Source organism: Ursus arctos, unplaced genomic scaffold (genome assembly GCF_023065955.2).
Source record: "Ursus arctos isolate Adak ecotype North America unplaced genomic scaffold, UrsArc2.0 scaffold_22, whole genome shotgun sequence".
NCBI classification, from domain to species: Eukaryota; Metazoa; Chordata; class Mammalia; order Carnivora; family Ursidae; genus Ursus; species Ursus arctos.
In genome coordinates this window covers 31,840,331-31,865,524 of record NW_026622897.1, presented here as the reverse complement: position 1 = coordinate 31,865,524, position 25,194 = coordinate 31,840,331, and the positions used below count along the sequence as shown (strand labels likewise).

General features: G+C 42.8%; 1 protein-coding gene across 1 annotated transcript in view; it reads right to left on the bottom strand.

Moving 5' to 3' along the window:
* Positions 1-25,194, bottom strand: part of FAT3 (FAT atypical cadherin 3) — a 635,693-nt gene that overhangs the window by 80,152 nt on the left and 530,347 nt on the right. Inside the window, exons 8-12 of the mRNA XM_044386515.3 lie at positions 18,411-18,686; positions 15,746-15,956; positions 6,804-10,877; positions 3,220-3,416; positions 2,064-2,217 (exon numbers count right to left, since the gene is read on the bottom strand). Of these exons, the coding sequence (XP_044242450.1) occupies positions 2,064-2,217; positions 3,220-3,416; positions 6,804-10,877; positions 15,746-15,956; positions 18,411-18,686 (4,912 nt within the window). The remainder of the gene's footprint in view (positions 1-2,063; positions 2,218-3,219; positions 3,417-6,803; positions 10,878-15,745; positions 15,957-18,410; positions 18,687-25,194) is intronic.

The following is a 25,194-nucleotide window of genomic DNA, read 5'->3' as shown; positions in this document are numbered from 1 at the left end:
GAAATATCTGGTTTCAGGACTTCCTTCTCTTGGCGACCTTGGAAGGCTCCATGCCCTTCTAAACCTCTGAAGACCTGAAGCACCAAGGTACTTGTCCATTCTCTACCCTTTTTATGGAGATCAAGCAGAAATCCAGAGACATACCGCTCGATCTCCAGAAAAAGCATAAAGAATGGACAAGTATCCTTAGTTCTCCAATGGTCAGTCATGTCAATAATCCATAGACCCAGAAGGGGCAGTCTCTCTGCTTCCAGAGACTCAACATCTTTTTACCCCATCTTTTAGAGGAAAACGATGAAAGCAGAGGCTGGCTTTAGCAGAAAAAGGTCTGGAGGGAATTCTATTGTGCCAGGGTAAACCTGACTTGCAGGCTATAGAAGGGCCTAGGGTTTCTGGGGAGGATCCTGGCGGGGGACTACTTGAGGAGTTTGGCTCAGCAGGAATTGAGCAAGGTGAGGAGGGAAGTCATGTCTGTGTTGGAACCACTGGAACAGCTGCACTGGTGCTGTGTGGAGATTCCTGGGGGTGTTTCCATGTCAACAGACAACAGCAACCAGCAGTGACAGACCTGAATAGATGTGACTTGGTGAAAAGTATGACTCATGAAATATTATTATTCTTAAATACAATTAGTAGACATTCTTCAGACCAAGCCATCTATGCTTATAAAGCATTTCCTTCTATGGCCTCCTTGCCGCGGCCAGTTCTCAAACACAGCCCGGACCATTTCCTTCGCCTGCTCAGAAGCCCCCAGGGGTTTTTCAGTGGGGCCTGCACTCACGATCGGCCTGCAGTTCGTTCTCCCATCACCAGCCATTCCACAGCTCTTCTCCCCAGTGACAGTGTTGAACACGGCCCTCCTCGGCTGCGCTGTGCTTTCTGCTCCTGCTGTCCCTGCGGTCCACACGGCCCTGCTTTTGCTACTAAAATCTGCCGCGGTTCAAATGTCAGCTCTTCTTTAAAACAGTTTCCTCTTCCCCTTCATCAGAGTATTAGCTCCTTTTTCCTCTGTGCCCAGATATAACTCCTCTGATACCCTTCCTGGGCACTCATTTCATTCTGCCTTTTATTATTATTATTATTATTATTATTTATTAGCAGCTTACTGGTCTGTCTTCCCTGCTGGCTTACAACATCCTGCGGGCATGGCTTGTTTTACTCATCTTGCAGCCTACCACGAATATCCCATAAAGTGCTTTTATGTCTACTAGCTCCTCAATGAATGTTAGCTCTTGAATAAATAATTGCTAGGTCTATGGAGCCAAGTAGTATATTTCTGTGTAGCTAAGTGCTTCCCAGTAGGACCCAGCTGACACGGGAGAGGGGCAGGGAGGAGCCATCATCTTTGGAGACTCAATAGTTAGTTATTATTCATTAGGACCAAACACAACATTGGAAATATGCAAATTATTCGGTCTTTACACTTCATTTAAAAATTGCCATTGGATGAACCATCCAGTACGCAACACGGAAATAATTCACCTCCATAAGAAATGTCTTCTCCATTAGCTCTGGCCTTCAATGTGGGCATCTGCCTTTAGCATACGTAACCTTTGACCTTATACATTTTGCCTGAATATAAAGGCTAAACCGAGGGCTCATAGCTTTGGAGAAACTAGGCAGGAATATTTTATAAAAACCAGATAAGTGTATTAATAAGCATTGGGAAGGGACCCAAAAGGGATTTCCAGAGAGAAAAACTCTCCTTCCTACGCACTGCTGTCTGGTTTGCAACTTCCGTTTGTGATGTAACTCTATATTCTTTACAGAGCGGATGCTTAAATCACAGATACGAAAAACAGGAGAACCAAAAAGACACGTCTGATTACTTGATGCTAATAAATGTAAGTAAAGGCAAATTTTACAGGCCAAATACAGTTCGTGTGCTCCAGACTACCCCTCTTCAGACACATGTGACTAGTATTTCTCAGAGTCCTAGAGAGCAGGCTATCATACCGAGGCTCTTGTACACTAACTACCCACTAGTGATGAGACCACATGAGAGTTTAACTTCTCTCATGGATGAACAATGGCATTTACCCAAAGAATACATTTCACCTTACCACTTTCTGGATCTAGAAAAAATTCATCATTTCCAGATCCGTAGAGTGAGTATCGTATATCTCCATTGGATCCAATGTCGGCATCCTTGGCACTGACTTTCAGGATGATTTTATTTGATGAAATGTCTTCGGGAAATAATGCTGTATATGCAACCTGGCAAAGGTAAAGAAAGGTACTGAAGTCATTAGTGTTTGTGAGGCAACTGCCATATTTCGCATTATAAATGATTTATTTAAAAACACGTTCATATAATTTAGCTCTGGCTATTTTTCCCTTCACGACAGAACCATCTTACAATATATGAAGAAACACGGTATGTCTCTTGCCCTGCCCCACCCCCCGGCCAATCTCATTCATTCCAAAAATACTGATTGAGTCCCTGTATGCACTAGGTACTATTTAGGTGACAGGAGTACAATGGTGAAGGAAACAGACAAAGGTCCCACCTCTGTGGAACCATGACATGCATCACGTGTTGATAATGACCCTCTTTTCTGTTAAGCACCAGTGAGTCCTTGGGACCCTTCCACTCTTTAAAGATCCCCTACTCACATCTGGCATTACTTTGATAGATTCAATCTATTTGCAACGCTTTTCTAAGCTACAGAATACCAATATTATCTCTTGGTCCACATGGTAAGGAAAAGGTAAATTAACAGTGATTTAATTTCAGTAAGGAAGAAAATAAAATTTGCTACTGGCACCTTGCACTGGCTGTCATGTTTTGTATTGAGATGGACAAGCTACTTAGCGAGTTGCCTGGAGACCTGGGTTCATTATGAACATGGCACTAACCAGCGATGTAAACTTATCAAAAAAACAATTTATGCTTTTGAGTGGTCCATTTTTCTTTTTATGAAATCAGTGATTTTGACAGAATAAGTCCTAAGGTCCTTTATGATTTCTTAAATATTATTTAATTTTAAGACTTACTGTTTTGTTTTTGTTTTTTGGCAGGTGGGCAAAATTAGGTACTTGAACTTGCTACCTATGATTTTCCTATCCTCTTGCATCTAAATGGAGCTCACTAATTTAAGGAGAGAAGAGCAGAAAGGAGCCTGGCCCGAAGGAGAAAGATGAAATGGGTTTTGATTTAATTTTAGAAGGGCAGAGTAAAAAGCAGCCATATACACGAGATGTATCTGCAAATCTCACCTGCTCGCACACTGGGCTATTGTCATTCACATCACTGACGGTCACTTCCACCACGGCCTGTGTGACAAAAAGCCCATCGGTGGCAGTGATATTGAGGAAGTAAATGTCTTGTTCTTCTCTATCTAAAGGTCTCTTCACATAGACCTTCCATTCACTCTGCACCAGGCCCAGGGCAAACCTTCCTCGGGGGTTCCCTCCTGTAGTGAAAAAAGCATTTTTGAAGATGTGCAATGAAAAGCTTTGATCTACACCTCCAGCGAGAGGCCCGTGTGGGGTCATCCCGCTGGTCCTCCGACTGTATCATTTACAAAACCGAGAAAAAATTGATAGTCACTTCTTTCTGATTTTCTTTGCAACAAAGCATGATATTTATATGCTTGGCTTGTGAGGAACGTAAAACAGTAACTTTCCAAGAGAACAGAATGCACTTAGAGAAGCTGGAGATGATCTCTTGTTTAGTTCCCCTGAAGGACAATCAAATTCAAACTGCGAACAATCAATCCTCTTCCCGGGATGATACAATTGTCTTTCCACTTTGTCTCAAGAGAGCATGTAATACACTATAGCTCTTGTTACCAAGACAATTTCATTAGCTGCTGATTATGCAATCAAGGGAAGGCAGTCAGTTCTATTAAGGAATCTTTTAATGAAGGCTCTCTCATACAGCTGTGTGCTGTACAGGCACGGGGATTTGGGGGAGAAAAGTTTGCACGACAGTGCAGACCCATCAGTATTAAATGGCCCTAATGAGGGGTCACAAAATGAGCAGTTCAAAGATAAGCATGCAATTAGATGAAATTTATCAGAGTGAAGCTGGTGATAGCAGAAGAAAAGGAGAAGAGATAAAGTAGAACAGCTTTTTATGATATGAAACTGGCAATATTACTTCCCCACATCATTACATTACCTGGAGACAAAAGCTGCATGGACAAGACGGGAAGAGGAGGGGAGAAGAGGGCTGCCTTGACCTTCTAATCCTGAAGAGGGAAACAACGTCACTTCTAACATGGCGGAAGACTAGACAAGACAGCTGGCAAGAAGCCTGGAATCCGGTTAGATCATCACCGTTTCGTTGGGCATTCAACAAGTATCTACCACCTGCTCTGGGCCCAGCACTGTTCCAGGCAGTAGGGCTGAAGCAGCGGACAAAACGGACACAAATCCCTGCTTCTGGGGTGGAGCTCACATTCTAGTGGGGAAGACCGACCCTAAACAAATAAATAAGGAAAGCATGCTGCATACTGGCTGCCGCTCCCTTGAAAAGGCGGAGCCATCTCAACTTCCTACAAAGAGCAGAGGGCGAAGACTCGGGTCCGGCCAGAGGGACTGAGGGGGAGGTAGGGGAATTTTAGTGCCAGGCTGTATTTTCACTTCTAAAGCATGGGGGTGGGGTCCGTCCAGGGGTCCCAGCCGTGGGGGACAGCCATGGGATAAATGGACCATACTGGGGGCAGACGGTGCGGAAATGATGAGGGCTGCACATTCCTCTAGGGCAGTGGTTCTCAGCTGGGAGTGGCTGTACACCCCGCCGGCCCCCCAGTTGGGGCATTTGTCAATATCTGGAGATATTTTTGAATGTCACACCGGGGGTGGGGTTGGTGCTACTAGAGTCTCTTGGGTAGAGGCCAGAGTCCGCCAGTCATCCATCGAACAATGCACGGAATGGCCACCTACAACGAAGACTCATCCAGTCCCAAATGTCAATAGTGTTGAAGTTGAGAATCCTGCGCTGGCGAGGCAGGGTCCTCCCTGGGATATCGCTTTCCTCCACCACTGGCTAGGATTCAGTTATGCTTCAGTTGAATATTACTTTAGCATGCACAAGTTTAACCTCTCTATTAAATGCTTTCAGTGCAGGCCCACATCTTTTGTTAAATAAAATGATTAATGGTCCTTTGTTAAACTGCGGCAGCACAGCCAAGTTGTGTTACATCAAGAGCAAAAGTTAAATCTAATTAAAATCAGTTGGTGGTTGGCACTGCTAATAGTAACAGTAGCTTTAAGCTACTCTGTTCTCATTACTTTGGTAAAGTTGATGGGAGGGTCCCTTTAAATCTTCCATTGACAATTCAGAGACAAAGTATAAATAATTAAAGCCGAACATTCAGCAAGACTTTCCAATAGAAAAGTATCCCTCAGAATGTCTAAAAAGCTTTTTGTCTGAAACTGAATGCAAATAGATGTGAAGCTTTACTCACTTTTCTTCCCTTGCCACTATCGCTCATGTTTTTTCCGCAGAAATATACATTTTAATGAAAAAAAGGGAAGGCATCAGATAATGCGCAAATGCATACAGAGTTTAAACAGAAAACACCATCAGGAAAACAGCTCCATGCAGAAACAGGAGAGGAGAAATGCAGAAGAGTGGCGCTCCCAAGCACTGACGCATATGCTCTCCTGTAGATCTTATTCTGCAGTGATTAATTAACTTTCCCGCTAACGTACTCAAGCAGATTCTGTGTCCTGAGGGCATTCTAATTAATTCATTTTTCACTTTGAATAATGTAGTTTTTCTAAAGGGAGGCCACCTGACTACAAGTATTGATGGATTCTTTAAAATCTTCTGGCACTTTGCTTATGTTCCGCCTTTGAATGTCACAACATCAAAATATTAGTTTTAAAGCCCTTAAATCGTTTTTAGGAAGAGTGCTCCTGTCCCACCAACCTTCCCACTTGCAGTTTAAAGCCAGTCACCCCCAGGAAGCTACCCCTGATGAGTGACACCAACATGAAATTCTCTGGCCCTCAGAGAGTGACATTTCTTTGGTCCAGTCTGGGTGACTTCCTTGGTCTATTTTGGCTTTTCCACTGAACCACTACTTACTATCTGGAAAGACGAAAAAGGGATCCAAGAAAACTGAGTTATTGGGAGAAATACCCTTTGCTTTAGAGTTATAACTTGAGATTTTTAGTAAAAGGTCAAACCATGCCCTTTAATTGGTACAGGTGTGTATGCATGCATGCATAGGAATTTTCACTACCAGGCGAAACTTGTAAGTCAAGCCGACTGGGATCAGCTATATATTTATTTATTTAAAACTTATTTTTAAGTTTTGAGGGGGGAAAGGGGAAGATGAAGAGGGAGAAGCAGACTCCCCCCTGAGCAGGAAGCCTGATGCAGGGCTCGATCCCAGGACCCCGAAATCATGCCCTGAGCTGAAGGCAGTTGCTTCACCGACTAGCCACCCGGGCGCCCCAGCTATTTATTTTTCTTACCAATATAAGAAGTAGGAATAGAGTTAAAAATATATGCCTCCCCCACCAAGCTGTTATTTTCATTTCTTCAACCGAGATAGTTGGCTGGACTCCTTTTTAAGTGATACAGTGGCTCAAGGACTGGGTACCAATCTGGGTAATCTGTCATAGGCAAAGGAATGAACTCCATACTAAGGCTGAGTTAGCAACAACCAACAACTGAAAAACCGTGCCTACACAGAGATCTTCTACTCAGCCCTAGAGAGCTTTTATTACTTTCAACCCCCATCTCATCTCCCTCATTCTCTCCGACTCTTACCTCCTGCCACTTCCCACCTTTCTTGAGAAAGCAGAGCACACAGAGTGAAAGCCAAGGGTGGCTGACTTACCTGTAATATGGTAGCTCACTTGGCGATTAATGTCGGAAGTGTCTCTGTCCCATGTGCTGAGAATGGCTACCACCTCGCCAGGAGGGTCGCTCTCTTTCACATTCCCTCGGTACACCTCGTGGGCAAAGACTGGTGCATTGTCGTTTATGTCCGTCACCTTGACAGAGACCAAAGCTGTGGACGAAAGAGAGAAGGCCTCTCCGAGGTCGGAGGCCACCACAGAGAAGGTGAAGGTGGGATCTGTCTCATGATCCAGGTCCTTCAAGGTGCTGATCCAGCCTGTGTTGCTGTCAATGTTGAAGGCTTCCATTACCTTTTCAGGCTGGGAATCTGAGTGCAGGGAGTAAGTGACCTGCCCATTGGCTCCCCAATCCATGTCGATGGCTCTCACCTGTGTGAGTTTGGTGCCCACGGGCATCCCTTCCATTATGATCGTCTCGTAGCTGGAAGTTTCAAAGACTGGCTTGTTGTCATTCAAGTCCAGCACCTTGATATCTACATCCACAGTAAACACAATGTCGACCTTGTCCAGGGGTATAGTGGCTGCTACTTTAAAGTGGAATGCTGGGCTGACTTCATGATCAAGGCGTTTGTCAAGCTTGATTGTGCCTGTTTCCTGCTCTATGATGAAGACACCCCCTTTGTTATTTTCTGGCCGTTCCCCATTAACTGTGCTGAACCTGACATTCTGACTGGGCAAAATCCTCAGGGTATCCACTGTGCTCCCAATGGCTGTATCTTCTGAAACAGCAAAAGAATACTGAGACTGGGTGAATGAAGGTAAGAATGTTTCAGGGGGCAAGACATGAATATAGACAGGAATGAGGGAATGCTTTACTGGAATGCCCCCATCCACTGCTTTGACAAAGAATGACAGCACTGTGTTTCTCAGCTGGTTAAAATTGCCCTTAGTGACCATCCAGCCATTGTCAGGATCAATTTCTAGGAGGTCAGCCACCGAGACCGAGGCCTCGCTATACAGAGAATAAGTAATCCTTGAATTTGCTCCATCATCTGGATCCACGGCTTGAACCTGAGTGACCAAGTGGCCCCTTCCAACATCTGCCCTGACACTGGCTCTGTATTCCACTGTCATGAACTGGGGAGCATTGTCATTTTCATCCACAACAATTACTCTCACGGTGCAAAAAGTCGTTCTCCCTCCTCCATCGAGGGCCCTCAAAAAAATACTAATGTCTCCTTCCAGAGGGTTTTCCCGGTCAAGCCTTTCCGTTGTGATGACTTGTCCATTGCTGTCTATGAGGAATCGATCCTTGGCAAAGTCATTGATGATGGTGTAGCTGATCTGCCCATATGTCCCGGGATCCCCATCCGTAGCTCGAACGTGAATGACCTTTGTCCCAGCAGCTGCATTCTCTCTCACCTCAGCTACGTAGGTGCTTTGGGAAAAGGCAGGGCTGTACAGGTTAGCCCCGAGTACCCTGATATGCACCTGTGCAGTGCTAGTGAACAACCCATCAGAGACTGACACATTGAGACTGTACAGAGGGTCCATCCGCTGCTTCCGGTGGTTGGACAGGGTGATGACGCCACTCTTACTGTCCATCAAAAAGCTCGTCCGGTCATTCCCAGATAAAATGCTATATTCCAAGCGGTCAAAATCAGAGCTGTCCGCATCAGAGGCTTGAACGCAGGTTACAAAATGGCCCCGGGGGGCTAATTCACTCACATACGATTCATAAATGAGCTGATTAAAAACGGGAGGGTTGTCATTTATGTCTGAGATATAGATATGAACCAGGACCTCACTGCTCAATGATGGGAAGCCATTATCTGTTGCTCTGACTTTCAAAATACAGTGTTGCACTAACTCGTGGTCCAGCATGCGCGCCGTCAGGATCAAGCCACTTGCACTATCTATGTGAAAATAATCTGTGCTGTTGTAAGTATCCTGGACAATCTGATAATGTACCAATTTATTGTTTTCCGAGTCTGCATCAGTAGAGACAACTTGCAAAACAGGTGTTCCAATGAGAGATGCTTCTGACAATGTTGTATTGTATGTGGGTTGATCGAAAATAGGAGGGTTGTCATTTACATCATTAACTAGCAAGTCAACGGTGACTTCAGCTCTAGCACCAGTAAGAGCATCACTGGCTCTTACTGTCAACTTGTAAACAGACGTAATTTCATAATCCAAAGGACTAACGACTTTCAAGACCCCAGTGTCAAAGTCAACGTTAAACTGTTTATAAAGATCCCCATCAATAATGATATATATGATGCCTTGGCCTTCTGGACTGGTGGCATTGATGCTTAGGATGGGGGTATCCATTCTGATGTCTTCGTTGACCGATGCTGTATAAAAGGGCTTATCAAACACGGGCATCGCTTTGTTGACAATTGTGATGGGAAGTTCTACAGATGTGGATAAAGAGGGTTTTCCACCATCTTTGGCTAGGACAGTGACTCCATACTCAATGTTGGACAAGTCAGAGTTGAATGCTTCTTTTAAAATAACATTCCCTGAATTAGGGTTAATCTCGAAGTGGCCATAGTCATCCTGTAGGATGTAGGTCACTTCCCCATTTGCACCTTTATCTTTGTCAATGGCTGTCACCTGGTAAATCAGAGTCCCGGGCTCAGCATCAACTTGCACAGCAGCATAGTAAGGGAGGCCCACAAAGACTGGAGAATTGTCATTGATATCTTCAATGTTAACCCTGACCACCACTCTAGCCACACGCAGATGGTCCAGCTCACGGCTGGCTTCCACCACCAGCTCGTATAACTCTTGTTCTTCACGGTCAAAGGGGACTCCAGTGGTCTGAATGACCCCTGAGGTAGATTTTATCTTGAACTTATTTCCTGGGTTTAAGATGCTGTATTTTAAGGGCTCATTAAGGCGATTTCCAATGGCATTGACAATAGCAACTTTGGTTATGTTAGTGTTGTTCTCTGAGATTGAGGTCGAGTAAAAGCTTTGTGTGAAGTGGAGGCCACTATCCATGGCTTCTTTAACCAGGATGGTGACCATGGACGTACTGTAGAACTTCCCATCGGACACTTTAGCTATCAACATGTAGTGATCTTTGGAGAGGTTGTTGTTTTTTATGGTGAGCACTCCACTATTTGAGTCAATTAAAAAATGATCCAAGCTGCCTTCCATGAGGCTATATGTCAGTTCCGGGGGTACCTCAGAGTCAGGATCTGTGGCACTAACTTTCAGAACCTCCACTCCAACATAGGTGGGTAGAAGTAAGACAGTCTCAAACACAGCCTGGGTGAAAACGGGAGGGTTATCATTCACATCGGTTACCTCTATGTTGACTTCAACGGGACTCTCTGCCGTCAGCTGGGGGCTGCCACTGTCTCTCACATGGACATGGAAATGGAAATGGGCAATAGTTTCATGGTCCAGGTTGGCAATTGTTCTGATTGCACCTGTACTGGAGTCTACTGTGAAGAACTTCTTGGCCGTGGACTCCACAATCTGATATACCAGCAGAGCATTCCGGTTGCTGTCAGCATCAGTGGCTCGAATCACCAGTGGGCTGTTATCCAAGCTCCTGACAATGCTATTGACTGGGGCAGCCTCACTCAGGCTGCCTGAATATTGAGAAAAGAGAAAAACTGGGGCATTATCGTTTTCATCAACAATCTGAATATTGACTGTGACGTTGGAAGCCATGCCTGCCATGTTAGTGGCCTGAACGATGAGCTGATAGGAGGAAGTACGCTCGTAATCCAGTGCTTTCCGGGTGGTGATGACTCCAGAATATGGATTTATAGTAAAGATCCCATCAATGTTTCCATCTTTGACTTCATAAATGAGGGTAGATTGACTGATGGCAGAGATTAGAATGACTGATGTGCCAATATCAACATTTTCATTTACTTCAGCTTGGTAGTCTTTGTGAGTGAACTTGGGGTGAGAATTATCAGACATGGTAACAGAAATGCGCACAATTGCAGTGGCAGACATTGGAGGGGAACCCTGATCCGTGACTCTGACTGACAGTACAAACTGACCCGTTGTCATCATGTCTGGTTCTTTGGAAACAGTGATGATGCCCAGGACTGGTTCAATCTTAAATGTGTTCCCAGTGTTCCCTACAATACAGAGATAAATGGAGAAATGAGTTACACGTCATGTTTTGAAGATTAATTCTTCATCTCAAGGCCACTTTGCTGCAACATGGCAAGTTGAAAGTAATTATTTGTATTTGTTCCACCTCATTCTGAAATAGAATGGAAGACTTCTCTTTTAGGGGTATTCAAAAGCAACTGAAGTGAGGTTTTCAGTAAAATTGTGAATTTCAGGTCAGTATCCTCTTAATCCACATTAACACCACCACCACCACAAGATTGTGTACAATGCCACTGTTAAAAAGGTATTCTTACTTAAACCAGGGCCATATTCTGTGTTCTATGTTATGGGAAAGATGGTTGTAGGAGCTGTTTCAGAACATTATACCACAGATTATCCCAAAGGTAGGGTTTGCTACATTTCACCCTACAAAGCAGACTTCCCTCCAAACACTACTTTGGTGAGGGGGGTCTTTTGTTCAGGCCTGCAGAATTCTACTCAAGTCACCATTTGCTCTGTAAGTTGTGAGGATACTTTCTGACCACCTTCTGTTGTTTGCTCCCTCACCCCCAAAAGAGACATGTGCATACACAGACTTAAAACTGGACATCATAAAAATTATAAGGCAGTCCCCTCCAATCTGTAACCATCCCATTCGCTAAGTACTAGAGAAGTTTCCGGTGAAGTAGCAAACTGCTGATCATCTGAACCAGCCTTAGAACCAAAAACCGGAGGCATCATCCTTCTGAAACCGAGGAACTGGCACCCCACTTTGATGTATCTGGAATGGGAAGGGCTGTGAACCACGACACCCCAGAAGTTTAGAGCCTCGCCTCTGAAATACGCAGTGGTGTGAAATCTGAGACTGCTGAGGATGAGGATAATAAGCGAGGAGTAAAGAATGGGGAACACAAGACTTGAAGAACGTAAAGAACCTGGCTGAGAAGTAGTGGACAGTGTAAAGCCGACTCCTTCCCCAAGTTGCTTTTTGCTTCTCTCATCAGGCTTTCTGATACTTCTCAAAGAACACACATGCTTGCCTGTCTAGATTCTTTGAAAACAAAGTTAAAAATTTTGGTCATTCAGTTATATCTGCATTTTTCTTTCTGCTTGAAGTACTGCAATATGGCAGACGTAGAGACAGTTTCAGTGTCATTACTGTTAAGACAGCCTCCTGCACTGACAGCCACTGACGTGTGTCTCCTGCAATGTGCAGCAGCTACCGCTGTATACATACTTCTTACTTTATTTAGTTAACAAACGTCTCCATGTCTGAGAATAAAAAACTCATGTTCCTATAAAATCTGCTTATTTTTAAATGATTAATTTATTTTATTTTTACAAAAGATTTATTTATTTATTTTAGAGAGCGAGAGCATACACAGGGGAGGGGCAGAGGGAGATGGAGAGAAAGACAGAGAGAGAGAGAGACAATGCTCAAGCAGACTTAGGGCTGAACGTGGAGCCCAATGAGGGCTCAATTCCACGACCCTGAGACCATGACCTGAGTCGAAATCAAGAGTCAGCTGCTTAACTGACTGAGCCACTCAGGCGCCCCCAAGAATTCATTTAATAAAGAAGTAAAGAATTTGATTCCAGCCCCCAAATGTGAGTATTGAACAATGTCATCTTTGGTGTCAGCATGATTTTTTTCCTTGCCACCTAAACATAAGTGCTTTGTGAGGTCAACGTGAAGTTCAACGATCTCATGAGCAAGCTTGCAAATTTTGAATAAATAATGGAATCGAGAGTGAGTTCAATGTTTGATTCATAGACCCTCACAGGGAGGCAGGAATCATTTCATGTCAGCATCTCCAAGGAGGGAAATGTAGAGATTGTAGGATAACGGTCGCCAACAGGCAACCCCAAGTGATGAATGCAAGAGAGTCAAGTGTCTCTGTGTTCCTTGATTGTGGAGTCCCGCCGCGGAACCTCCAGCCAAATCCTCCCTCACTGCAGACCCAGCACATTCCTTCATGCCCGGAAGAATATATATAGTAGGGACGAAGGGGATCCAGCTTCTGGTCTCCAACAGAACTTCATAACCCTGCTGTCCCACAGCCGCTCACCTGCCTGTCACACCACTCCGGGATGCTGTGCTTGTAGAGAAGTTCGAAAGGGGGCGCTCTGCCTCTTTCCCTCTTCAACATACTCCCTGCCCATTTTCTTAGACTCCACTTCCTGCTTATTCTCTCTGGCTATCCTTGGATCCTCGGAAACTAACCTCTGCTTGTTTCCTTGGAATCTACAGCTTCTGGTAGACTTTTGGCAGCAAAGCAAAAGCTGTGCTTATCTTACATATCATGATTTATCTGGCACATAGCCCAGTCCTGGCACAAAGAAGGTGTTCAAGAAATATGTATTAAATGATTGAGAGGAGAGGTAGATCTAAAAAAAGATTTTTAGTTCTCTATCTGTATACACCTTGGGATCCAAGAGGCCCCCATCATAACTCAATTCTTCGTCCTTGTCTCGCCTGTTCTGGAGCCGCTCATGAGCCGTTGTGACACCAAACAGAAACCTGAACCGAATATAGGAACTGAAGCTCTGCACTCCAATTCCACTTAGTTCTTTGGGCCCAGATAAAAGCTTCCATAGCTACTTCAGAAGCCAGGCAGGGGCTAGGAAACATATGGCCCACAGGAAGCAGAGGAAAACCTTGCTTACCTGGGGTTTGGAAGAGAACCTACGTAAAACGTACACTTTACACGACCCCCTGTCATTTGCTTCACAATGTTGCAGCATCTGCGTCCTTCCTCTCTCCTACTAGGATCTGGAAAGAACTGGCTTGGCCAGGAGCAGTCCAGGGCTGGCGGAGGTCTGTCTGTCCACGAAGGAGCCCCATGACCACTTGCGACTTACAGTGCACACACTGAAATCCTCATCAGCTTCTCACACAATCAAAGCTCGTTTTTTGAGATACCGATCCTTTCTGGTTTCTGGAAATTCAAGTTTTCTATATAAAAGGTGTGGTTTTTTTTTTAAAGATTTTTTATTTATTTATTCGACAGAGATAGAGACAGCCAGTGAGAGAGGGAACACAAGCAGGGGGAGTGGGAGAGGAAGAAGCAGGCTCCTAGCGGAGAAGCCTGATGTGGGGCTCGATCCCAGAACGCCGGGATCATGCCCTGAGCGGAAGGCAGACGCTTAACCGCTGTACCACCCAGGTGCCCCTATATAAAAGGTGTTTTAAGAAAATAACTTTTCTGTTTTTAGTCAGCGGTTAAAAGAACTACGGAATCCCTTGTCCACCCACAGCACCGGGCTACAGCGTGTGGCTGTTGAAAGGTAAGGAAAGTGGTCTTGTCAGCAGGATGGGAAATGGCTTTCATGTGACTCCTTGGGACCTCCAAATTGGTTTAGAAGTTATCTGCCTGGCTAGGAGAGTGTAAGTAGTAGCCTTAAGGACAAATACAAAAAGCAAGTAGATGCCATAGACAATGCTTAGAAAATGTTAAGTAAAAAAACAGAAATAGAACTCCCTACCTAAATGACCAACAGTGATAAGGAAAAATGTAGGTGCGTGGATGAATACTGGGAAAAGAAAAATGCACATAAGATTAGGGAAAAAACCGTATAAAGAGTCTAAAGAGTTGTTGAATCAGGCGACACTTTCTGTGACATTATTTAAATAGTTGTGTTTTTAAAAAGAAGCTTCCCCACATTATTCGTGGAACTAGAAAAATAAGGATTATATAATTAAATAATTAAGATTTCCTGTGGTAAACAACAGATGCAAAATAGCACTTAAAAAACAAATGCTGGCTTTAGGTTAGAAGAAAATTCCATAAATATCTAGAAGAGAAACAGGTGAAGTCGCTTGGGGCCCCTGGCTTTTATGAACTAATGTCTTTTATTTCTTCATCTTATTATTTTATTTGTATAGAGCTTAGCTTCGACTCCTATAAAATGTGGGTGCCTAACACAGGAAATAGTTTTAGAGTATCATTCGTCGCAGCAGCTTTTGTAAAAAGAAGTAAAAACTATCATTCTAGCATTCATATTTTAATTCAACCACTCACAAAAATGCTGCACATTTAAATCCTGGGAAAGAAACTTTCCAGAGCTGGCATAAAAGGAGACAGCATTTGGCATTATGCACGACAGACATAATGTTGCAGAACATTTTGGAAATATGTGGCTTGAATATTCAAAAAAAGACAGAAGAGGGGAAGGGAAAATACAGCAGATTAGGGATATTTGTAACTGTTAGGTTCACAGTCCTATCTCCCGCTTGGACAATCATCTCTTCTGTCATAAATGTTTTCTTCCTGTCCGTCTTCAAACCATCAGTGAAGTACGGTCTGGCCTTAGAGATGTCAACATTGATTTTAAAAATCTCAAATTGAACAGAACATGAGCCTGTATGTCTTCATCTGTCTGCTTACGCAGGCGGTTCAGTATCTCCCACCCACTCTGCTACTCCCCGTCACCTCCAGGGAAGTGCATTCGTGCTAACTGTGGGGGTATAGATATTTGTGAAGCCCACAGCTCGCCCATGGACAAGTAAACAAAGACATGTAGGATTTAATTCACTGAGCAGCCTGGTAGCCCTCAAGAGAAGAGAGACTTTGGCTATTTTAGTCTGAGGCCATGGCTTGTTGACCCATTGGTAAAAGCCACTGAGTTTACCACGCGCTTCTTCTCTCTCCTCCGTTCCAGAAAAATTGGAGACCAACACAATAAAGGGAACTCTTCCCTTATCGTCAGTGATGGAAAACGTGTTACCAAAAGTGCCAAGAACTTTATAGAGCACCATCATGCAAATAGGGCAGTTGCTTGGCCAAACAATGCTTTCAGAGCCGTATCTAGGTGATATTTCACGTGGTGATAAACACTGCTGAGGGTCAAAGGCCATGCATTAGGTTGCAATCCGTACAACAGCTCTCACCTGCTTCTATAGTATATATGAGTTCTGCGTTTTCCCCTTTGTCTTTGTCCAGAGCCGTCACTTGCAGAATAGCTGATCCCAGAGCAGCCGACTCAAACACAGATGCTTCGTACAGCGGGTTGGTAAAGTAAGGACTGTGATCATTAGCATCTTCCACATTCACAATGACTCGGGCCAAGTTTCTTCGATAAGGAAACTCCTGATCTCTGACCTTTAGGCAAAATACAAGAAGCGGTAGGACTAAAATCTTCATTTGCAAGGAACTCACACGGCTATGTCTGTGGCAAACAGAAAATGACGTCACTCACACAAAGTGCTCGATGTGGTCCCAGGCACAGGGGAGGTGCTCAGTAACGGATGGTGCTACCGAGTGAGGACACTACTGGTGGACAAACTGAGAGTCGGGGCCCACGTCCGTTCTGCTGCTCAGCACGATGACTGGCCTATGGTCGGTGTTCAGTCTGTGTTCGTGGAGCTGCCCGACAGGGCACACGAGCACAGCACTTTCCTCTGCACCACCACCCACAGCCGCTCCCCCCTCATTTGTGTAGACAGCTGCTAATGGAATGGGGGACGGATGCTCCCCTGAAGGGGAAACTAAAACGTGTAGCGAAGGAATTCATAAATGCAAAGCAGCCATTGCCATCTCTTCATGCGTTCAACAAACATTTATTGTCACCTGTTATCTGTCGGGTCCTGCCTTTGCTCTGGAGGTTCAACAGTGATTTGGACCCGGTCCTTGCCCTCCAGACTCGAACAGGTGAGTGGGGGATAGAAACAAGCAAACAGGTAGGAGGCCTGGCGGCGAGTGCCAGAAAGGGAGTGAGGAGTAAGAAGCGGCTAACCCAGCACTCGGCTTCTTGGAAGAGGTAACAAAGATAAGTAGTAATGGTCAAGGGTGGCGTGGGCTGCATGTTTCAGGCAAGGAGAGCCACCCAGGGCAAAGGCCCAGGACTGAGAGAGAACCCTGATTCCGAGGAAGATGAACCAAACCTTAGTGTCTAATGCCAGACCCCTCCTTGTGACTTCCCTGAGCAACCTGGCCTGACAGCTTTAAAGTGTCCCCTGGTTTGCACGTGCCAGAAGCTTGCAAATGATCAATTCTTTAACCCTCACATGATTTTGCTGTAATTTTATGTAGCGCTAATCAAATGTGTGCTTTGCATTTGTTCAATTTTAGACTCCATAACTTCAGAGAGATGTGGAGAAATTTGAAAATAGACGGAGGAGAGCCATCAAAGGGAAAGGGCTTTCCAGAAATAGTACCTAGAAGGAATAAGCAAAATGACTAAAATGGCTTAGCTCGGAGAAAGGCAGCATAAAGGACATGTTTGCTCTAAATAATCAATTACAGCAATGATGAATGATACAGGGTGACCAGACTGAATGTTGGGTTTGTTAAGGAAAGAATGAACAGAAATGAGTTGAGTCGTGAGAATGGAGTTAGCCCTTGGCATAAGGTTTCTGCCCCTGAATAAACACATGCAAAAGCAACTGGGTAAAGGTGCTCAATCTTCCCGCCTGCAGACTGGCCTGCCACACCCAGGGACCAAGCTGAACTCTGTACTTGGGACGACTGAGACCTAGGTCTGTTCCAGTGCAGTGTCCAAGGATACAGGCGCTCGGTCTCTTTTGTATCCTCAGTGCCTAGAATGGGGCTTGGTACATTCTCCAGTAGGTGCTGGAGAAATATCTGTTGAATGAATGAGGGTGGGTCTGATGGTCCCTATTGAGTCCCTCTACCTCCCCCCACCCAGGGGGTCTCAGCTGGAAACCAAGGGCATGGCCCTGGAGCTTCCTCTGGCCCAGGAGGGTTTCCAGACTTGGGAAGAAGGAAGAGTAGCATTTCGCAGAACATCACAGCTGCTAGGAAACTGGAGCATCTTAATGTGTTTTAAAAGCAATCAGTACCCAAGATTTAGTCTGTGTCCTAACAAACTCGAGGGGTCTGTTAAGCAGGGGCTGTGCAATTGCCCCCAGGGTTCTTGGGTGGCCAGAGGGACAGATTTGAGGCCATAAACTAATCAAGACTGTTTCTTATTAATCCCTACTTGCCAATTATGTGAACTAGGAAAACTCCACTTTAAAATGAAAGCAACTTCCACATAATTTGGAGGTCCCATGAACCCAAACTCAAACTTCACGAACACTCTCTGCAGGCTTCGGTGTGTTTTGAGATCTGTTTTCCGTGGCAGTATTTACTACTAGGTCCAATGCCAGGGCAGTGAGTAATAAAGCAATCCTCTAAATGCTTCCAAGGACTGAGCCCTGCATATTCTGAGTAACTGATTATCCTTGTGATTAACTTCTCAAGGACCTTCTTTTAAACTTTTCCACAGAATCTTCTGGATGCGAACCAATGTCATAGCCTGGGAAATTTACCAAAACATGGACTGTTCCTTCCCTCCCAAGTCAGCCTGTCAGCAGCCACTGTCTGCAGAACTTATCTACTATTTCGGTCTGGCAAAAATATCGGATCACTCTGGAACAATAGCAATGTTCCTCACGGAAGTAAAAAGGCAGACACGAAGGCAACCCTGCTGTGAGAAGACCAAATTTACTCCTACTTAGAACATTTAAGGGCCCCGTACTTCTGAAGACCAAGGAGCGTGTCTTGAATGGTCACAGACTGTGTCAGGAGAGCGAATTCGCTGTGTGGTCCTACCATGACGTTGAGGACGTGCTTGTCCTGGGCCTCGTGGTCCAGCCTCTCGGCAGTGTAGAGCACGCCAGTGCCGGCGTCAATCCGGAATTTCCTCATGCTGGCCGAGTCCATGCTGCTGTGGACGCTGTAGCTCAGCTTGTGCTTCTCGTCTCTGTCTGTGGCTTCGATCTGCAAGATCTCTGTATCTGGGAGCACGTCCTCGGAGATCGTGACGTCGTAATTCGGCTGAGAGAATTCTGGGCCGTTATCATTATTATCCAGCACTTTGATAAATACCTACAGTTAAACGAAGACAAGAGTGATGACGGAGAATGCCAATTCACTCATCGCTAACCAAGAGGCCCCCTCCCCCTCTCCTCCCTCCGCGTCCTTGGAGCCCAGCTTCCAGTAGCTATCTCAATATGTAGGGAGATCTCGTATGAAAACACTCTGTAATTAGAGGCTGACAATAAACCAGTAGTTCACGTTAGCGGGAACATAAACTAGGAGTGAATCAATATTCTCACTATTAATTGAACAGCTGAGACAGCCCCCTGGGGGTGCTAATACACAGGACTATCTGAGGCATAAATATAAGAGATCACAAGATGACCTTAGTTTGGTACGTTTCTATTATCTTAAGTTCTGTTATGAGCTCCTTAGAGTGGATGCAACGTGGAAGCTGTGACCGGATGGGAAGAGTAACAAAAATGTAGAGGAAAGGGAGGCATGGACACAGGTGTGGGATCCTCAGAGCAATCAGAGCTCAACTGCACGGGCCCCACACGGTGGCTCTCCTTCAGGTGGGAGATGTCTAGTGAAGAACATGGTACTGATGATGGCGGAAATATGACGTTCCCAAGTTGTTTTCTTTCCGTCTTTTTTTAAAAAAAGATTTTATTTATTTATTTGACAGAGAGAGAGAGAAAGCACAAGCAGAGGGAGTGGGAGAGGGAGAAGAAGCAGGCTCAATCCCAGAACTCTGGGATTATACCCTGAGCCGAAGGCAGACACTTAACTGATTAAGGAACCCAGGTACCCAGGTTGTTTTCTTTTCTAAGGCATTTTCTTATAAAACATTTCAGGCAGATATAAATAAGTAATAGTAATACATAACCAAGTCATAGTTAAATGAACCCTCACTTATTCATAGCTCATCTTTGACAGTGACCAATTTATGGATAATCTTGTTTTATATATGTAGCCATTCATCCCCATCTGCTCCCCATTTTAGTTTGAAGCAAATCCCATCATTTCAGTATGTACCTCTAAAAGGTAAGGACCCTTACGATAAACACACACACATACACACTACCACTACTGCACCTAAACAACGAAAACAATAAGTCCTTAATATTAAATATTCAGGGTGTTCATATTTCTGTATTTTTTAGGGTGTGATGTATGTTTATAAAAAGAAACATATTAAAAAAATCAGGACATGCAAATGAGGTCCAAACATTACATTTGGTTGGTATGTCCTTTAATTATCTTTTCATTTATAGGTTCTCCTTCCGTCTCGTTTTATTTTCTTGCAATTTTTATGTTGTTGCTGGGGGTGGTAAACAAACTGTACCGTTTTCTCTTTAGGTGCCGCAGCCCATATTTTGCTTATTGCTTGCCCTTGGTTTTGCTCTTCATGTCCCTCTGCTTCCTGTATTTCTTATAAACTGGTAGTTTGATCTAGGAGACTTGATCAGATTCACATTCAATTTCCTTTCTCTTCCTTTTTTTTTTTTTTTTTGACAAACAAATATCTCTAATGGGTGAGACAGTATATTTCCCTCTGGATATAAATACTGTCTAGTTCTCACCCTTGCTATGTGGTATTAGCAATCACTGATGATCAGTACATAGATAACATTTGTTTATTAAAAATGTAAAATGGTAATGTTTTAATTCTATGATTTATTCCACATTTGTAAACTAAGAGTACCTAAAAAGGAACTTCCCTCCAATTATGTAGTTACTCTGAAAGACAATTCATGTAGTGAAGTCATAATGAATACTTCATTCTTTCCCTTTATTTACTATTTCAAAAGAACAACTTGGTTCTCCAGCTCCTCCTAAATTGAACAATGAAGTATTTTTTTAAGCATCAGTATGAGCTTATGAATTTAATCACAGCTGATATGGTTCTGTCCATTGCAGGTACTATACTTACTGATGCACAAATGGCCCTTCCTTGGCCAGTGGGAGCCTCTTCAAGTTGGCTCTTGAGACCTTCTGACACAATTCTTATAGTCTTTGATAGCTTCTTTGCTTTCTAATAATTGCTGCTGGTGATTTTTTCCAGGGTCACCTTGTACATTTTCTGACTCAGTCTTATAATATCCATTTCTCTCTCCAGAAAGCATTGATTTCTTTTTAGCTAGAAACTGGTGCCAGGAATGATCATTGCTATTGGATTTGCTATTGTGTTTAGCTTTTTTTCAGTGGATGGAATCAGCAAAGGTTTTTTTGTTGTTAATAATCATTTCATGAGTTCATACTGACACTTCCAATTCAAAATTAGGGCATCATGTTTCTTTTACTAAATCTCATTCTTTTTATATCTGTATTCCACGCTGAAACCCCATGCTGAAATTTCTCATGCTCAATGACATCATCAAAATTATTCACTCTTTTATATGAAATACACACACGAGTCTCAGAATTACAATACAATATTGGTATTGCAATTATATTACAACTATGATCATTAAAAAGCAATTTAATATTATTTTTAATACTTTGGTCCTTGATTTATTCCACTAGCAATATACAGTCACATCAGTTTGTTTAAAGTCACAGAAGAGTTCTTCTCTATGTAGCTGTGCTACCAACACATATACGTTCATCTGCTTCCATTTACTTTCAAATTTCAAATTTGTTTTAATATTTAATTTTGTTTTATATTATATGCAAAAGTACCAACATCAAATTTACAAAAAAGGTTTAATTAAAGTAGTTCAGCTTCTATCTCTTTCCCCTTCATTCTATTCCCTTCTTTTCTTACAGGTAATGATTTTATTTTAAAGATTTATTTATTTATTTGAAAGAGAGAGAGAGAGAGAAAGGGTGTGTGTGTGGGGGGCACAGGTAGAGGGAGAGAGAATCTCAAGCCGACTCTGCACTGAGCATGGAGCCCGATATGGGGCTCGATCTCATGACCTTGAGATCATGACCTGAGCCAACACCAAGAGTCGATCACTTAATCGACTGAGCCACCCAGGTACCCCCAGGTAATGATTTTTAAAAGATTAACATTACATTTTATCCATCTTTTTTGTTAATATAAACATAATGTATACATGTTCCCTACCGTAACCCCCCCACCCTGACATGCCATGCCACTTAACATCATATCAATAATTCTCAATTAAGGATGACTTTGTCCCGTAGGGGATATTTGGCAATATCTGGAGATATTTTTCATTGTCACAACTGGGAGTTGGGGTGTTCCTGGAATCTAATGGGTGGGGGGCAGGGATGCTTCTAAACATCTTACAATGCACAGGATTGTCACTCACGGCAAAGGACTATCTGACCCAAAACATCAATAGTGTCACTGTTGAGAAACTCTGCATTATCATATTCTGAAGATCAACCCACAACAGTATAGAGATACTCGTTCAATGGGTAAATGGATCACAGTTAATTCAAGCATTCCTCTATTGATGTTCACATAAGATGTTTCTAATTTTCACTCTCAGAAAGAATGAGCAAAGATAGCCTTATGCCCAGGTCTTTTATATTATATTAGAATTGTGAGTGCTGGATCAAAGGATAAGTGCTTATATAGTTTTGTTAGCTATTTCCATATTCCGCTTCCCGAAAGTTTTATTACTTTGTATTCCCATAGCGAGATATAAGAATGGCTGTCTTCCACAGCTTTGCCAACAGAGTATGCACTCAAACTTTTGTATTTTTTGTCAATCTGATAGATAAAAAATAGCATTTCAGTGTACTTGTGATTTGCCTTTCTCTTATTATGAGTGAGGATGAACATCTTTTCATATGTTTAAGAGTCATTTGCATTTCTTTTTCTGTGAAAATTATTTAAATCAGTTCATTCTTTTATGGGTTAGATGGCCTTTTCCTTCTTTATTTTTGGAAGCATGGTGATATAAATTGCAAATATGTTTTCGATTTTGTCATTTAACTTTATTTTGCTATGGTGATTTTTTGTTTGTTTGTTTGACATGCAAAAGCATTTATTTTTATTTTCATGGAATTGAATACATCAATCTTTTCCCTTATTGTTTCTGGACGCTGAGTCATAGTTTAGAACATTTTCTCCATTTCCAGGTTATAGGTGAATACACTCATTTTTAAATACATGGTTCCTTTTCTTACATTTACATCTCTACTCCATTTGGAATTTTTCCTGTATTATGTGAGGAATAGATCCACGTTTTTTTTCCACATGGCTTTCCCTTTATTTTAATGCCACTTTGTACAAGACCATCAATTCCCCACTGATTTGAGAGGCTTTTATTGTATGCTAAAGTTACATACGTAAATGGTGTATTTCTGGATTTTCTATTGTGTTCCATTGGTTTATTTGTCTTTTCATATGTCAATATAAAAATGTTTCAATTACAAAGGCTTTACAGTATGTCTTAATTAGAAAAGTTAGGCATTTTCTTTGTTTTTTTTTTTTAGGGTTTTCCAGGCTATGCTTGCTTGTTGTTCTTCAAAATGAATTTTATAATCAACTGGTATAGCACCTGACAAAAAATTGATAGCATTTTAAATTGCACTGTGGCAAAAGTATAGGTTAACTATAGGAGAACTGATCCTTTATGATGGAATCTTCCTATCCGAGGACATAGTTTGTCTTTTTTCATTTGTTCAGATCAATGGTTTCATTTTTCAGGGATGTTTTAGTTTACCTCATATAGGTCGTTTTTTTTTTTTAAGATTTATTTATTTATTTATTTATTTGAGAGAGGGAGAGAGAGAGTACACGCACATGTGCAGGGGAAGGCAGAGGGAGAAGAGGGAGAGAATCTCCAGCCAGCAGCACTTAAGTCATGACTGAATAAAGATCATCAAATACACATATTTTCTCTGTAAGGCACATCACGTCCTTCTTGCACTTGGGAATACTGGATTGCACTTCAGTACTACATTCCGGGGTCTTTCAAACTGTGAGATTACTAACAAAGAACACAAAAATGCAAAAAAAATGTAGCACTAAATAGATCGCGAACAGGACACTTGTATATCATAGGAGAGCTGAGACAAGAAGGCGGAGGGAGCATCACCTTGTTCAACAGTAGCAGGGAAATACCTTGCTGCTCTGCGCATGTCAGGGAATGAACACAAGGGTGCTGAGAGCATTGATTCTGGGATCAGGGATAAATTTCAGAGATCGTCAAGGTATACCCAGTATCTAGCTCAGGGCTGGACACTTTGCAGGCACTCAATAGATGTCATAGTTAAATATTTAGTATCTGGTACACAGAGTTTAGACATAGGTGATACCACAGATTTTATTCTTTTAGGCCATGATCCAGGTAAAATGATGATTATAAAGAAGATGATGATGATCATAATATTAATAGCATAATTTAACAATGACAACGATAAAACAATTAGACATTGTAGTAATAATAATAATAGTAACAGCAACTAGATCAATGATGATCTATTTCCTTATATTTTTATAGTAATTAAAAAAAAGCTCCTTTATTTTGGTTGAGTTTTCTTGAATTTGGGGACTATCTTAATTATTAAAAGCACCTGGGGGTGCCTGTGTGGCTCAGTCAGTTAAGTGTCGCACTCTTGATTTTGGCTGGTTGTGGGATCCAGCCACATGTCCGGCTCCGTGCTGGGTGTGGAGCCTGCTTGGGATTCTCTCTCTTCTTCCTTCCTTTCTGCCCGTGCCCTGCCTCCAGCTCTTGCATGGGCATGCAAACACTCTCCCTCTCAAGGAAAAAAAAAAAAAAGCACCCAAACTCATATATCCAAAATGTACAAACCCCAGGAAGTCCATGTTGAAGAATTACATTTGTTTTACCTTCTTCTTTATAGATTTTTATAACACAAATTGCCTTATCTCACTTATTGGCAGTGGCTAGTATTTATAACCCAATGTTAAAGAGTAGTGAAGATGGTGACCTTCTTGTCTTACTACTGCCTAAAGGGAAAGCTTGACCAATTCTCCTTTAAGTAATATGCAGGCATTTGGCTGCATTCTAGAAAATTATTTACTTTTTAAAATAAGTGTGGTCAGACCATGGCTCTTCTTATAAACAGCTCACTGTCACTCACTTTGGTGCATATGTGCTTTTCTGAGGAAGAGCAAAGGGCAGTGCTATGACCTCTGTGCCAGGAAGACTTGCCCAAAGAGTGAGTTTGACACAGGAACAAGATTTGCCTAGAGTTTATGGTTAAAAAAAAGAAGGGGCTGAGACGTGTGCCCGAGTTTTAGGTATTGTTTTTAATCTTCACTGTATTTGGAAGGTCCTACTAGATTCTTTGATCGCCAATTCTTTCTTTTAAAAAGTTCAAGTTAACTTAGTCAAGATGTTAAAATATTTGTGTTCGCAGAAGCAGTTATATTAACGGGATAAAAAAGCCTTCCCAGCCAGCAGGGCTGCCCTGACCTTCACGAAGTTTCAAAGTTGATGTGCTCCTGAAAAGCTTGCCTCTTTCTGCTTGCTTTTGTCTTGAGCCTAATCTACAGTCAGAACAAGTGTTTCTCTGTAAAAGACTTCCTTTTCCTCATTTGCTTTTTATTTCCCACAGTTGGGGCCATTTGTGAGCTCCTGAACTAACAAAAAAAGCAAAGTAACTCTCAAAGATGTAGTGCTCA